Source organism: Cavia porcellus, unplaced genomic scaffold, assembly GCF_034190915.1.
Source record: "Cavia porcellus strain 051 isolate PalLab524CR breed Dunkin Hartley unplaced genomic scaffold, mCavPor4.1 scaffold_1, whole genome shotgun sequence".
Taxonomy (NCBI): domain Eukaryota; kingdom Metazoa; phylum Chordata; class Mammalia; order Rodentia; family Caviidae; genus Cavia; species Cavia porcellus.
The window spans coordinates 75,527,759-75,545,290 of record NW_026947484.1 but is presented as its reverse complement, the minus strand read 5'-3'; the positions used below and the strand labels follow the sequence as shown (position 1 = coordinate 75,545,290).

The 17,532-nt window shown below is 37.2% G+C and overlaps 1 protein-coding gene across 4 annotated transcripts in view; it reads left to right on the top strand.

Moving 5' to 3' along the window:
- The window catches only part of Pip5k1b (phosphatidylinositol-4-phosphate 5-kinase type 1 beta), a 290,156-nt gene that overhangs the window by 199,925 nt on the left and 72,699 nt on the right, over window positions 1–17,532 (top strand). For all 4 annotated transcript variants that reach the window (XM_063250202.1, XM_063250210.1, XM_063250195.1 and 1 more), the window contains 4 exons: window positions 2,639–2,850; window positions 8,477–8,560; window positions 8,673–8,721; window positions 11,366–11,450. In XM_063250202.1, coding sequence (XP_063106272.1) covers window positions 2,639–2,850; window positions 8,477–8,560; window positions 8,673–8,721; window positions 11,366–11,450 — 430 coding nt within the window. The remainder of the gene's footprint in view (window positions 1–2,638; window positions 2,851–8,476; window positions 8,561–8,672; window positions 8,722–11,365; window positions 11,451–17,532) is intronic.

Sequence of the window (17,532 nt, the reverse complement as noted above, 5' to 3'; positions counted from 1 at the left end):
TTATGGCAGGGAGCGGGACAGAGGGAATTAGTACTTCTTGCTTGCCAGCTCACGCATGATGGAAGGTGCTGGGGTCTGGCTGTTGCAGTCTGGTGGGGGCCCATGTATGGTGCTGGTTCCCAGACTGGGCCTTGGTGTGGACTTGTTCTCTCTACTACTGGTCTCTAAATAGCACTGACTCATGGGGAGAATCTGGGGTTTGCCTATTCCAGTCTGGTGGGGACCCACATATGGCGCTGGTGCTAGAGATCAATTTTTCACACAGCAGTGATACTATTTGTTTTTTATTACTTTCACCCAGAAAGTAGGAGCCTTAACCCTTGAGAATGACTGGGTACTTTTCCTGGATACTGGCAAACCAATTTAAGGGTTTTGTTTTGTTTTATTTTTGTGGTACTGCTGGGGATGGAACTTTGGGCCTTGTACATGCTAGGCGAATGCACTACTAATGAGTTATATCCCCACCCCAAAGGTTTCTTTTTTAATATATTGTTAATTTATAATTGACACGACATGGTAATTGCACATATTTATAGGATATAATATTTTATTTTGCTACATGCATGTAGTTTATAATTATTATAGTAGGATGATTGGAATATCTCATTTTAGACATTCCTTTATGTTGAGAACATTCAAAATCCTTTCCTCTACTTTGAAATACATAATTGATAAAATGTCTTACTTAATAGTTATTTTGCTGTGCTTTCTTTCAAACATTATTACTCCTATACAAATGTACATAGTAACCATATCCTCTCTACTCCCCGCCATCGTCCCAAGGATCTGGTTACTACTGTTCTTCTCTCTATAAATCTTATTCTTTTGTAAGGAAACTATACCCCCTAAAATGTTTTACTGCTTAATATCAGGATAGTTTCTTATTTTGTCCACTAGTTAAGACAGACCACAGCCTGGCTTTCTATCTCTTGTAGAATACCTGGGTCTCTTTAGTGTCTGTGAGCAACAAAAGAGACTACAGATACAAACCAAACAGTTAAGGTTAAAAACTACTTGGAAAAATATAATAAAAATTGTTTTAGGAAAAAAACAATTAATTGATGAATACATTATAGGATGGCCTCAGGAATGCCTTCCAACTTGGCTCAGTCCTAGCTCTAGTAAATGATTCTGGATGCTGTTAGGAAGATCAGCAGTGCTGGCACAGAGACTGATTAGAACTTGCTATTGAAGCCAGTTCCCTGCTTGGAAGGGAAGTATTTGTAAATGGGTGTTGTGGGGGTTCTGCAAAGCACAAGCTGTATATTTTTCCAGTTGAAAGTGGAATTTTTCCCCGTATAGGTTATAAGATTGTCGTTTTAGAACCACTGACCAGAGTTGCAGTGCCAAAGGCCAAGCTTTTCCTGTTTAAAACCCAAGTAATTCTACTGGATACTCAAAATCCCAGAGCCTTTAAAGAAATCAGGATTTGCCAAACGCACTGGCAAGCACACTAGAAAGACCATTATATTTTTATTGCTTTTTAGACAGTGTTTGTTTTCAGAAGAGTAACTCTGGAGGAGTTACCTTCCAGTTAGCACCTCTGGTTTCTCAACCACTATGAGGAGTAACACGTGTTCAATTATTATCTTAACGGCCTTTAGGCCAACCAGGATTGTGTTACTTTCTGGGTCACTCTAATTGCCTGAGCTTTGTGTGACAAATACCAAGTACTGCAAAACTGATTCTAGAGGACAATCATATACAAACTAGAAGAAAAATAATTTTTCATAGAGAAAAACACCCAGTTTCTAGGCATTATTCCTGAACATTCTTTTTCATCCAAGAAGGATTAAATTCTCTAAAGCCATTTTGACAGATTTCTATCTATTCCTAGTTCCCTGTCATTTTTTATTTGAGGCATTTCTCTCTTTTGTCTGGTTGCCTCCAAATGTTTTGAATTCCTCTCCCTCCACACTGGCTGCTGAGTGGGTAATTAAGTGTTAAGTCCTATTCTTAGTTGAGATTATCTGTTCTTAAATGACTTGCTATAGGGAACTGAATGGCAACTTTGAAAGATAGGATTTGAAAAAGAGATCACTAAACTCAGCAAAATTAGGATTTTTAAAACAGATTACAGGCAAAAATACACTGCAACACTCATCGTGCTGAGGAGGGTACAAGTTTGCAGACTATTGCTTGTTAGTTTCCCCACTGTGGTGCTTATTAAGAATGTAGCTGCCAGAGTTGACCCCTTGGGGCTCTGTTACTTACATGCTGACTGTGTTATTTAGCAGATTACATCCCTTTGTCTTCATTTGATTCATCTATGATGTACAGACAATAACAATGCCTAGTTCATAGGGCCGTTGTAGTTGTAAGGAATGAATTCAAGTGAGCTACTATATACCTGGCACCTGAGAAGGATTCAGTAAAAATGCTGGATTCGTAGAATGTTAAGAAAAGATACACTTGCTTTAGATCTGCATAACAATCTCTTCTTGCAGTTGCTGTGACTGTCCTTCCTGCCTGTCACCTAATGCTAATATCAAGTGTTTTCATTTGGATTCTCCTCTGTCACCCCACAGTGGGAATACAGGAGAAATATGTCTGCATAGCTACAGTATTCTGGTTCTGTGCACATGGGACTTATCGGCCTTTTGGGTTGACTGGCCTCCTGGTTCTCTTTCTTTCTCAGGTGCTAGAAAGCTTCAAGATCATGGACTACAGCCTTTTGCTGGGAATCCACATTTTAGAACATTCACTCAAAGACAAAGAAGAAGAGTCCTCACAAAACGTGCCTGATGCGAAGCGGCCTGGGATCCAGAAAGTCCTCTATTCCACGGCCATGGAATCCATCCAGGGCCCAGGGAAGTCTGGAGACGGGATCATTGCAGAGAATGCAGACACGTAAGCCACACATCCGCCCTGATTAGGAACGTCCCTGGTTACCCACGGCACCGCTAACCACCTGCAGTCAGTGCCTGTGATGGAGGCTCCTGGGAACAGAGTCCTATTAAGTGCTAGATTAAGCCACATACTTTACACGTATGTGGGTAACTAGGTGGAGACAGTTTCCTGAGGCATTGTTATCCTTTCGCCCCTATGGTTTCTTTCTCAGAAGGCTCCATTTTATCACAATGGCTGAAAATATTCTTACTTCCTTTTACTACGTATTCAAAAAATCTACCATAAAAGGAATGAGTAAACTTGGGATTTGAATAAATGTATATCTAAGCAAAGACAAGATGGGAATGATGTTAGCAATTCAGGGATTCTGTGGACCTAGTCCTGTACCCTGGCAAATGGGGGTCTCTCAGCCAGATGTAGTAGTAGCTGAAGGATTAAAGTGTGTGTGCACAGCTTTCCATCTAAGCACCTATGAAGTGACCCCTTGTGATGGTCTAAGCACCTGTGAAGTGACACCATGTGATGGACCAAAGATAGCCACAAATCCCATGGGAGAAACTCACCACCCTGACAGAAGCCTGCTGAGGTCCTCTGTTTGGATGAGGGGTTGCTGAGTCTCCAATTAGCCCAGCAAGATTAATCCACTGCAGTCCAATGTTCTGGGAGGAGGAGTGGCAGCTGGAGATCAACAGCAATACTAGGACCAGGAGGGTAGATCTACTCCTCAGTGTTATTGTTGCACTGTGGAAAAGTGGACAACTCGCTCTTGGAAAATGGCGGCGAGCTAGGGGATCGAGCGAAGAATCTCTCCAGAGAATTCAGACTCAAAGATAAAAAAAGACAGCATGGAGAGGACCAGACAAATCGATAGCGATTCTTATTAACCAAGACAGTACAACTGGAGGATTTAAAGTCGTGCTGAGACCGGAGGCTACAAATCCCGCGCCCTTAAATCAACAAACAGACTCATGGACCCAGCACGAAAAGCTGAGTTGCTTTTGGAGACCGCGGGAAACTGAGACCCAGATCGAGACTCCAAGTAGCAGCCAGTTCTGCACCGCTGCACCAGAGCGGATGTACAAAGCTCTGGCGATTCAAATCTAAACGGTGCACAGAAATCTGACCGGTCAGCGCTGAGCCGCGAGTGGGGGAAAAGTGGACAGCTTGGTGTGCAGCGGTCCCGGAACGAGGACTTGCACCGGACCCTGGTGAGTACAGAAAACCCCGCCGCTGCTGGGTTTGACCAGAGAACAGCTGGCCCGCCACCACGGGGAAATCAATAACACAGAATCTGGTGCAGACATATTAGCCTGGCGGCAGAAATCGCAGCTTAGTGACATCACCAGGTCGCCCTGTAGGGAGGGCTGGTGGAAGACATCTTAAGTCCTGGCAGAGCCTGATTACTTGTTGGCTTCAGCTCCACACAGAGAACTTAGTGGGAGCCATCTTTGTTTTGGGCAGATCTGCTTTTCTGGTGCACCTATCACAGAGAGGTTTGGAAGAGAACGGCTGGGACCTGGGCAGAATCCTGTGCCATTACCCAGCTGCTTCTGATTCAAAGAGAACTGGCAGGAGCTACTGGGGCTAAACCAAGCCTCTGCTTGGGGCCCAATAAGCAGATACAAAATAGTCACAACTCAGTGACAACCAGAAAGTACAGCCTAATTTATGAACTAACTGACACAGAGGCTAGAGTCTAGACTGTACCGCCCCTACATCCCAGCCTTCCCCAGATAACAGCAAATTGGGGAGGACAGCAAAAACTCAAGCCAGCACGCTTCTGAAAGGCCCTAAGCAATTCGGAGAGGGCCAGAGAACTCCAGGACAGTCTGAAAGAAACCAGAAACATGACAAGAGATAAAAATAAAAAAAAACCTCCAGCTGTTCAACAGGAGAAATTAAACCCAAGAGAACTAAACACTGAAGAGAACAAGCACAGTAACCATCCTCTACTCGACACAGCATCAGCCGAAATTAAAAAGTACTTACATGATCTCATAGAGGAATTTAAAGATGTACTCCTGATCCAAGTGAGGCAAGATATAAAGAGATTAATTAAAGAAATGACAAGCCCCGCCCAAGAGAACACAGATGGAAGAACTGAGGAAATCAGAAAAGAAAGAGAAGCATCTGAAGAAGAATTTAAGCATAACTTAGAATACCTGAAACAGATCCAAAGAGAATATCAGGAAACTCAGAACTCCATTGAATATTGGCAAAATGCCTTGACAGAAACTAAAGACAACCTTCTGAAACTTGAAGAGAGATTTAGGGCTTATGAACGTGAAAGAAAAAGCCTCTTAAAAATAACAAGGAACCAGAAAGAAGCAATTCTAAAACTGGAAGATGATAAAAAGATACATAACCTAAGGATAAAGAATGTGAGTGAGGAAGCAGGAACATCCAAAAATGAAATACAAAAAATATTCACAGAGATATTAAAGCAAAATTTCCCACGTATAGCAAAAAGAAATGATATCCAGATAAAAGAAGCATACAGAACGCCAGCTACCTACAACCAAAACAGATCTACGCCTAGGCATATAATAATCGAGATCCCAGAAATCCACCAAAAAAACAGAATATTAAAAGCAGCCAGAGAAAGGATGCAGGTTACCTATAATGGGAAATCTATCAAAATAACAGCAGACTTATCATCACAAACTCTTAAGTCAAGAAGGGAGTGGGGAGAAATATTCCAAGTCCTGAAGGAAAAAAATATGCAACCTAAGTTCATATATCCGTCAAAACTCTCTCTAAAAATTAATGAAGAAATAAGATACTTTCAAGACAAGGAGGAACTGTGGGAGTTCGTGGCCACCAATCCAACCCTACAGAGAGCGCTGAAGGACATTACAGAGAAAGAGAGGAAGAGATATCAGGATTACAGCTACAGTGGCAGAGAAGCCTCAGTGAACGGGGCAGACCATGGAATGAGGGAATAAGGTGGACAAATTATAGCAGAAAAGTGGAGTAGCAGACATGAGGCAGAGACGGTAAGCTAGTCTTTAGTAGAGACAGCTCTGAAACTATATTTAAAAAAAAAAAAAGCAGAGGTCATTGCTAATGGTGTATAACGATTTAAAAGACACAGTAGTCCTAGTGACATATTTAGATTGAATTAAATTTGTTCTGGTCTGTCCACTCATATCAGATTTGAGGACACAGACCTCTAGAACCAAAAATAGCAGGTTATACCACGGCAACTATCCTTACTTTCCTATTGACTTAGGCTGAAATTCTGTATTACTTACATTGTCTTACTATGACTGATCTTAATTGTATCTGAATCATAAGACTATTGGTTGGCCTTGACTGATCCTATTAGAAATCGGTATGCGTGTTAGAATCAACCCTAAAAGTAGAGGAAACTACTCTGAGCATGACAAGATGTAAAGGATATCCATACTGGTATGAATCAGTAACAGCTCTCAAATACTACAATGCAGTCAAAGATAAGTTTTTATAAAAATAGGTGATAGTATGTTTAACTATAATAAGCCAGTGTTGTCAACAAATCTATTGAAAATAACAAGAGAAAACATAGTAGCTACGGAAGATCATTTATATTATAGTTTTATAAGTCCTATCCATTGCATGATTATCTAGGAAATTGTTTCGTTGTCTTGTTATGACTTGGTTTTCCCTATAATACAGAGAGGATAGGAACAAATACTCTGAGGAAGAAACCTGAAAAACCCGAGGCTTATTTTGTAGCATTATAATATAAATTCTAGCAATCTATTGCTTGCTGATTAAAATGACTCTGGACTGGTTTCTTCAGCTCAACTTCAACATATGCAGAGATGGGGACGGCTATCACAAAGAGAATGAGAGATGCGATGGTAGTTGGTATTGTCTTCCCTAATTTGGAACTTGAGGACCTAAAAAGACTCCATCATCCTGTAATGATTTGATTAGTTCTATAATATGCAATAAGTATAGAAAGTGGGTGAAGTTAGGGACAACTATTTGTAAGAAGCTAGATAGATAAGGTAGATTTCCAGTGGACTTGCTTTGAAATCTGTATTTCTTTAAATTGTTTTTTTATTTTTTTTAAAATGTTCTGTTCTGTTTTGATATGGTTAACCTTATCCTCTTAGAGATGTAAAACAAATAGGTGGGACTGATAATCATATTACAGAGCTTTTGTTCGGCCATAGAGCAGAATGGTTTGTAGGGTCATTTTTTTTTGAATGTCATTCTATATACTTTAATTCTATAACCTGAACAGCCATTTCGAAGATGACAATTTGTAACTTATCAACTGGCAATTTCTTACCTTTTGTTTGTCTGTAATTTAGAATTATTTCTACCCTTTTTTTTTTTAATTTCCATGTATTTTTTTTCGTTTCCTTTTCTTTAAAAAAAAAAAAAAAAGTGTGTGTGCAAAGCGCATATTGACAACAGAAACAGTTGCAGGCAATGAAGATCACTGCAAGTGTGAACTGGGTCACGTGTGCATACCGTCCAAGCAAGGAGACTGCAGAAAGAAGTTATTTTCTGTGGTCATAGCATCTGACTTTTAGGATTCTCTAACATTGACTATAAATCACTGTCGTATTTCATTTTTATAAAGAAAATTAACACATACTAAATATTTTTCTAATCATTGCTTAAAGTTCCAACTAAACGTTCAATAATCAATAGAACAAAATAATCTATATGTATAACAAAGCACTGCACAGCTATTAAAAAATCACATCGCTACTGATTTGAAGAAATGGTTATCATTTGGCAAGTAATAACTTCAGGTTATAAAACATGATAAATAATCTCCTTTGTAAATTAATACACACACATACTAGAAAAAGTATGGTACCATTGTGGAAATCAAATTTTTATATATTTCCTTCAGTGTGCTTTTATTTTATTTCATTAAAATAGCACAATAAATAATAGAATCCATACTCATACGTGAAATAAATCACACTTACATGTATAAACACCAAATTGTCTCACTAGTGTAAAACCTGAAAGAGTACATGAGATCTAAAAGCTACGATTGATATAATAAAAGGGAAAGAAACTACTCAAGAGGCAATTTTTTTTTGTTTGATCAATCGTACATGCCTGTATCTGGTAGCCTGAGCAGTTACGTTGAGGATAACAATATGCAATACAACAACCATTGTTAAATTCCTATCATCTTGTTTTGAAATCCTGTATTGCCATTATTGTTGTTGTTGTTGTTATCATCATTTTACTTTTGTTGTTGCTTTTTAATTGGTTGCCTCTTGATTTTTCTGGGGGTTTTTCTTTAAAATAAAAAATGTCACAGTAAACATCTTATTCTGTCAGAAAAAAATATCACATTTTTAAAGCAATATTTTATAGTGCTCTAAAACTTTTCATTTGTAGTTTAGAAATGGAAATAATTTTAAGATTAAATTCTTCCCATCCACTCTTCTGAATGGACAGCTGTGATGTTATTCCCCTCTGCAGGGAAGCACATCACTCTAGAGCACCAGGAAGAATAATTGACTAATGCAAAAATTAAGAAAGAACAGTGAATGAGGACATTGCTCAGAGTTCTTCGGGATATTTATTTTCAGTCTTTATTTAAAATTATTTTTAACTTTTCATACCTATATAATAATACAGTTTTTTTATGTTCTATCAACAGAATGGGAGGCATTCCAGCTAAAAGCCATAAGGGAGAAAAATTGCTTTTATTTATGGGCATTATTGACATTCTACAATCATATAGGTGAGAAATTTTGAGAAGTGACTTATTATTTCAAAAGCAGTCCAAGTTTTGGAAAATTCACCAGATTTGTATGGTTTTGCATTCTTATTGTTGTTTTTCCATTTATATTCAGGTTAATGAAGAAGTTAGAGCATTCCTGGAAAGCTCTTGTGTATGATGGGGTGAGTGACTGCTGTTTCTTGTTAAACTACATTTCTTCTGATTTCTCAGAGACTTTGAGTGTGTTTGGGAAAATGCATCACTGGCCTGTTAAAAAGGAGCAAAAGTCTTTATAACCCAGAATCTTAGACTGTGAGCCAGGACAGCGCAGGGGTGGATGTCTCTGTATGAAATTATGAGATAATAGGGGAAAAGAAGAGGATTCTCCTCAAAGGCACAGGGAAGGCTGAGACTGTTGAAATTATCAGAAGACTGAGCTACTGAGCAGTTTGAGATGATAGAAACCCTGGATTTGAACTTTGCTTAAACTTTGACTCTCCTAGTGACCTGGCCATACACATGCATGTGAAGTGCATCTGAAGCAGGTTTTTCCTCAGTAGCATGGGGATAACCCCACACAGCCTGCCTGATGTGAGGGTAAAATGCAATAATGCACATTAGTAAGCACCATGATGCCTGACACATAATAAGAACATACACAGTGAAAATGTTTGTGGGTGTGAATGTACATGTTTATAGACTTGTACATTTATATGTGCTGACTAATGTGAAGGTATCAGAGAGTTATATATCATACCTTAACTTAGGGGGAAAAGTCAAATATCAAAGGGAAGTCTCTCTCTCTCTCTCTCTCTCTCTCACACACACACACACACACGTTTCTAGATGTTAGATTTGAACCTCCTACTGCCAACAAAACATTTATTGGCCTAAGCTTCCCTCAGTTAATGACTGCGTATGACACCACCAAAGAATATAATGATCATGAGTTTGATCCCACATTTTCTGTTTTCTTTTAAGATGTTAGCAGACGCTTTCCTTTGACAGGATAAATTACAGATGTTGTTCTTTTCCTTCTTGGAAAAGAACATATATTTTTCAGTTTTGTGGACGACTGTTAATAATCTTGCTGCTCTAAAGATCTGTAGTTTGTCCATGAGTTAAGGGCTGACCTCTGTCAGAATGCACTTTTAAACAACAGGCTCACAAATTTAGTTCTAAGAAAGAACCACAAACACTGAGATCCAAGACATGTCCTATGGGAAGTTCCAGATGGTAAGTTAATTTTAGTTTTATTTCCCGCTGAGAAAGGTAGGGACAGCCTAGCACCTTGAACAGGGAAGGGAGAGAGAGCAAACATACCTGCTCCTCCATCTCTTCCTCTGCTCTTTGCTGAGTCCACTTCCACCACCAGGTACCCGGCGAGATTTCTGATCTCAGTGGCCCAGTCCTGGATTGGCCAGATGCTTCCGTAAGGCCCCATCTTCCTCTATTTAAAATACTTTCTCTTTTTTATTTGTCCATTTTAAAGAAAATATCTGTACGAGATATATTTGTGACATCACAAGCAATAATCAAGATTTACTTTTGTTTACTTATTAATGTGACCCTTACTTAGACAGTGTTTCTTCATGCTAAAGAGAGTAAGAATGAAATCCTTTAAAGCCAAAGGCTGGGCCTCAGCCATCTGCAGATGCTCCTTGCATCCTACTGATAGTTCTAAAGTACTGCCTCTCATGCAAAGGTGTCCACTTGAGGCAGAAACTGCCAGCATCCTGTGAAGAGTGTGTGTTACACCAAGGCATACTATACAGGGAGGTAAATGTTCTGTCACATCACAGCCTCGCCTAGAGACTATAGGACCAGTAGAATATGCCAAAGCGGGCCCATGCATGCTGTCTCCTTCCTTATGTGCTGATTATGCCTCCTGTATCACCCTGCTTCACAGATACAGATGCTGAGACCCTGAGTCTCTAGCTATTCCTGGGATCGCACAGTCTTTTAAAGTTAGAACTCACTCTAAAACCAGGTCTCCTAATTTTTGGTTGTACTTGTTGGGGTTTCCCCCCATCCTCACTGTTGTTACTTTGTAGCATCTAAACTTAAATTTTTAGAAATCTCCATATTGGAATCCATAACCTGAACTCAAAATGGAGTGCTATGCATAGAAGCAAATTTACTATTTCTAGAAATGTACAACATGGATCGCTAATAATTGGTTACGAAATGAACAGAGACAATCCATTCATCTATTTCCTTTCTCAGATTTGTAGTAAAATGACACTTCAGTTTTAAGAGTCCTGCCAAGCATAAGAGAAGAGTTAACACTTTGTCTCTGTTTAACCAATAGATAATTCAGTTCACTTCAATTAGCCTCATCTTCTGGGAATCCTCCTACCATCCGTTCACCTTGTCACTTGGAGATGAAGCTACAATACTGTTTTGGTTGAAGTGTCACTCTTACATTAGAGTTGTTCTTTTTATTTATGTCCCTGATTTTTATCCAGGGCTAAGAACTCTGCCCTCTTTTCCAAATGACACTTGGAAGCCCTGACTACCTGTAAACAAAAGAATTTAAAAGCCCCTCCCGGGATGCAGTGTTTTATTAAAGGTGTTTGGCCATCTCTGCTCTGCCCCTAGAGCTCATTTTATCTTGAGCATCTGGAATCTGTCTGGACTGAGTTTGTACCCTTCTCTCCAGACAAGGCTCCTGGGCACCACATGACACAGAATTTTACTCTTCCTAACTTGTGGCTACTTTGAGTCAGAACAGTAGCCATCAGAGAACCAGTTACAGAGATCTTGCTTCTGACTTGAGCTGAACTCTTAAAAGATAATCCTGTGATCCTTGATTTTTCTTTTCAGGACACTGTTTCAGTTCATAGACCAAGTTTTTATGCAGACAGATTTCTAAAGTTTATGAATTCCAGAGTTTTCAAGAAAATTCAAGGTAAGATTAGTGAGAAAATTTCTTATGATTTTTAATTGTTGACTTTACTATCTGTGTAAGATTTTTATTGGAAGAGTTGAGACTTTTCCCCCTACATTAATAATCACTTAGTAATTATAGTTATGTACTCCAGTCAGATATTTATTGATGTAATAATCATTAGCCCTGGTCTTTGGTGAAAAAGATTGGTAAGTGTATATGTACAACCATGTAATATATTGGTTAAATATATTAAGGTATGGTCAAATAATGGGAACAGTATGCAACCAATGGAAATGCTTTAGAGATATAGTCAGTCACCTATAATTAGTCACCTCTAATGTATTAGAGGTATAGTTAGTCAATAACTATAGATTTATTGACATGTTAATAGTTATCAGTCTGTGTGCCTTAAAGGCACAGCAGAATTCTAGTGAGGTCTATGAAACTATGAATAGTGGTTATCTCTATGGAACATTCTCCAGGATAGACTGACAGTGGAGGCCAGAAACCAAGTCTTAGTGAACTAAAAATATTAAAGTCATGTGAAGTATCATTTTTATCATAGCGGGATGAATCAACAAAAAATGAAAACCTGGAAACTCAAAAATTCATGAAAATTAAACAACCGATGGGTTAAAGAAATCACAGGGCAAAATGAAAAACGCAGAGTCAAAATAAAAATGCCTACACTAAAAATTTATGGGATCCTTCAAAGGCAGTGCTCAAAAAGAAATTTATAGATATAAAATCCTGTTTTTAAGAAGAAAAAGATCAAATTAACATCCTAATTTCAAATCTTCAGTAATTAACAAAAGAAGAGCAAACTAAGCCCAAAGCTAATAATATGTATTTCAAATCAAAGGATTATGTGGGATTTTATTTTTCCTTATATTGCTATATATTAAATTTTCTGCAATGAATATGTGGTATTATATAAGTTTTAAAACTGTATAAAAATGCTAAAGCAACCATTATACATGTATTTTTATGTTATCATTGTCTATTCCGTGCTCCACTTTTATAACCCAATAATTTTGCCATCCACAAAAAACTGAAGTAAAATGTTCATGTTTTATATTTAGATAGAACAATTTTTCTTATAATATTTGTTGAAGTTTGAAAGGAACAAATAAAACAGTGAAACAGTGACAATTACTCAATATCCCACAACCTTGAGATATCTGGTGCTACTATTTTTATGTGCATCCTACCAATCTTTATTTCTGTGCTTTATGAATTCATATAAAAATGATGACTAGTCGGGCATAGCTCAGTGACAAGAGTGGGGCTCCAGATTCAGCTCTCAAAACTGAAAAGAAAAACCAGTAACACAATGGTTTATAATTTTAGCTATATGTCCTCTGTTTTTCACATAACATACCATGCATAGTTTCCCATCTCCTTGAATATCCTACAAAAACATCATTTAAAATTGTAATACCACATTCAGAGTATGTAGGTGTACCATAGTCTATTTTATCATGCTTCAGGATTTGGCAGTTATATAGCTGCTTCTTTTCAAACTAATATTTTTATGAGCATAATTTCAGATAAATGCTGCATCTAACTTAGGGGTTATTTACTTGGGGGAGATTCCAAGAAGAAATGATAGGGTACTAAACTGCACACAACTGCAAGAAGAGACTGTACCACTAAAGACTCCCGCAGTTCTGTCTTCTGCCAGCCCTCAGCCAGCACATGCTTTTTAAATTATGCTACTCTGACAAGTAAAAAATATTATCTGATCATTTTGTTTTGCATTTCTTGAGTACTAATAGGGTTCAACCATTACTCGTGTTTAATAGCCATTTATAGTTCCTTTGAGAATTGACCTTTATAACATTTGATCATTTATATCAGTTGTTTATTTTTCCAAATGAGTTATATGAACTCTACATACTAAAGCTGCAGTCTCTGCCCCTTTAATCTCGTTATTCTAAGAAAAATGTTTTTCACATTTGTCTCTCTCAATGGCATATTAAAATTACTGTCACTTTAAGACCACTATAAATTAAATTCTCTGACTATGGTTTGTTGCAGCTTTTTGTTTCATTTTTTTGTTTGGTTTTTTGGGGGATTTTGCCTAAGATGAACCATAAAGTTACATTTATTTAGATTACAGGCTGTGTGCATACCTGTGTAAATACCAGCTGTGGTTCAGATTTTCAAAATTTTCCACGTCCTTTAACCTTATGCCAGCATAGCAAACATAACCTTGCTTGCAGGAAAGCAGTAAGTTTACAGAAGATGTGGCTCTTTAATGCCCCAGCCTTTGGGAGACTCCTCCAATGACTCCACATCTTGGGAGATCTTTCTTTTTTTTAGTAGCTTATAAATTAAAGGTATAATCAGTGACCTCTTCAGTTCCAAATAACATAGCATATGTTACACCTTTTTCCAGTTTGTATGGCTTATCATGTTTTTAAGATAACAAGTCTTACTTGTTAAGCAGTAAATTTAATGAATTTTTTTTCATTTTTAAAATTTTTTTATTTTAAAGAGAATACAAAATCAGGCAAAATAAAACAAAATAAAGCCAATCAAAATAAAACAGTATAAGTGATACAGGGTTTCAAAACAAGATAATAGTGAATCAACAATGACTACTATAATGTCTCTTGTCTTTACAATAGCTGCCCGTACCATCAGACACAGGAAAATAAAACAAAACAATGAACACAATACAGGACTTCAAAACAAGATAATAGTACATCCAAAATGACTACCATAATATATCTTGTTATCTTTGAAATAGCTGCCCATGCTATCAGATGTAGTAAAATCAAATAGAATAAAACAGAATAGAATTAAACCAAACCAAACACTGAAAATGATACAGGACTTTGAAACAAGATAATAGGGAATTAGCAATGGCTACCACCTTCAGAAAATCCCCCATGGATGCTATACTGTATATTATGGTTTTTAAAATTTTTTATTTTAATATAAAATACAACAAAACAAGACAGAACAAAGCCAATCAAGACAATGCAATGAAATTGGTATAGAACTTCAGAGCAGGATATCAGGATAACATTAATAGGTACCATAGTATATCTTGTTATCTTTACAGTAGTTGTCCATTCCATCGATATAGCAAACTCAAACCCAAAACAAAACAGTATAAAACCAATCAAAACAGAAGATTGATTAGAGAAAAACAATTAATTAGGACAAAGCAAAACAGTAAAAACAGTATTGGTCTTCAAAGACAAGATAGAAAAAAATCCCCCATAATTGCTATATTGCATAATGTCATCTTCCTAAGAGATGCTCAGACCTCTGGCCTCAGGTCAGCATAATTAGCCAAACAATGTAAGCATTTAGTTGCTTTATGTGCCTTAGTTGCTATCAATTCTGGCTGACTTCAAAACCATCCAGTTGCTAAAGAAAGGGGGGCACTGGACATTTGATTCTCAGCCCAAGTACTAGTAGGCTCATTGGAGACACCGACTTACTCTATCCCTGGCATGCCATCAGCTCACACCACTTACCAGGAAGGCTGGCTCATTGCTTTCTTGGAGAGTTCCCCAAGTTCTAGCATGGCTGGTTTTTGGGAAATGCTGATTTGTTCTCTCCCTGGCCCTATACTGTGTCTTGTTATCCTCTAAGCAGATAATCGAGTTACCTGCTTTAGGTCTGCAAAGTCAATAAAACACTGAACACTACCAGCATTAAACTGTATTTTACTTCAGTAGCTATCATCTCCACCTGTGTTTCTCTGAACCAGCTGGTCACTCATGGAGAGGGGCTCTTTTTGTCTCTCAGCCCATCCACTGGGAGGGGCTGGCATCTGGTGTCCTCCACGCAGTCTGCAGCCTGCACAAGGCGCCGACTCACAGGAAGTGGCTGGCTTCTTGTTCTCCCTGCAGCCTGTGAATGGCACCAGCTTTTTCATTTTTTTATTTCATTGTCTATTTTTCATAAGTTTTGTCAGAATATAATTCACATACCACAAAAAGACCTTTTAAAGGGTATAGTTTTGTTGTTCTTAATTTGTTCACTGGGATATACAGTCATCACCACTGTCTAATTTCAGGGCATTTTTATTACCCCAACAAGAAACTTCATAGCCATAGTAGCCCCTCACTGCTCCCCACCATCTCTGTCCCTGGAAACTACTCAGTTACTGTCACAATGCTATTACCAATTCTGGACATTTCACATGAACCATGTAATATGTGACCTTTTATGCTAACTTTTCTCCCTTAACAAAATGTTTTCAATATTTATCCATACCATAGCATGTATCAGTACTTTATTCTTTTTATTGCTGAATGATATTCCATTGTATGGAGGCAACATATTTTATCTATTGTCTTTTAATGGATATTTGACTATTTCTGTTTGTTGGCTATTGTAACTAATACTGCTGTGAACACTCATGTACAAGGTTTTAGGTAGATATATATTTTTATTTCTCTTTTGTACAAGGTAGGAGTAGTAGGCCAAAAAACTCTGTGTAAAATTTTCAGGAGCTGCCTAGACTTTTCCAAAGCAGCTACACCATTTTACACGCTGACCAGCAATATCTGAAGGTTATAATTTCTCTCTATCCTCATTAACATATGCTACTGTCTTTTCTGTGTTAGCCATCCTAATGGGTATGATTACTGTAGAATCTCACTGCAGGTCTGAAGTGTAGTTTTCTAATTCCTGATGATGTTGAACACCTTGTTATGTGCTTATTGGAAATTTATACCTTTCTTTGGAAAATGCTTTTTTAAATATTTTGTCTATTTTTAGTTCAGTCATTTATCTTTCTGTTGTTAAATTGTAAGACTTCTGTAATTATTCTGAACACAAATCGGTTATTAGATATACAGCTTACAAATATTTTCTTCCATTATAGATTTTTTTTTACTTTTTTGATAGTATATTGTGAAGCACAAAAATTCTTAATTTTGATGCAGTCCAGTTTTTTCTTTTACCACTGATTATTTTGGTGTAAGTTAGGAAAGTACTGTCTAACTCAAGGTCATGAAAACTTATATCCATGTTTTCTTTTAAGAGTTGTATAGTTTTACCTCTTCTATTTGGGTCTGTGATTTATTTTGGTTTAATTTTTTTATATGGTGTGAGGTAGGGTTTGTCTTCACTTTTCTGCAGGTGTGTATTCAGGGTCCTACCACCATGTGTTGAAAAGCCTATTCTTTTCCGCATTGAATTACCCTAGTCCCCTTGTTAGAAATCAGTTGACTACATTTACAAGAATTTAATTCTAAGCTCTTTAATCTATTCCATTAGTCAGTATATCTACTTCAGTGCCAGTTCCATACTGTCCAGGTTACTTCAGTTTGGTATTGTAAGTTTTGTAATAAGAAGTATGATTCTTTTACCTATCCTCTTTCAGACTGTTCAAGCAATTTTGGATTCTGAGCCCACTGATTTTCCATTTAAATTTTATAACCATCTGATCAATTTCTATAAAAAAAGCATTTTGGTTTTTGTTGAATCTGTAGATTATTCTGGGAAGTATTTCTACCTTTTCTTTTCTTTCTTTCTTTCTTTCTTTCTTTCTTTCTTTCTTTCGTTGTTGTTGTTGTTGATACTGCTGTTGTTTTGTTTGCTTGGTACCAGGAATCAAGTTCAGGACCTTGTGCTTGCCATGCAGGCACTGTGCCACTCAGCTGTATCCCTACCCTAGTATTGTCATTTACAATAGTATGTCTTCTGATCCATAAATATGAGGTATCTACCTTTTTATTTAGGACTTCATTAATTTCTTTCAACTCTACTTTTCAGTGTACAAATTGCCATTTTCTTTTCTTTATTTCTAAGTATTTCATTTTTTAAATGTTATTATAAATGGAATATTTTTCTATACCAAATGATTTTTATGCCTAAGAAGAACTTTAACACTGAGGAATCAGATAAATGTTTACCTGTATTATTTTATTTTTATTAATCTGTATATTTATTTTAATGATAACATATAATAGCTCTAACCTTGTTTTCTCCAAGTATTTAACCGTTTATCCAGTGTATTGTATGGTGTAAAATCTTTTCCACTTTTAACCACAGCATATATTTGGTCACTTTTTCCTGGATAGTAATGATAATGCTTATAGTGCTGCTATAGTAGAAAAAAAAATGATTC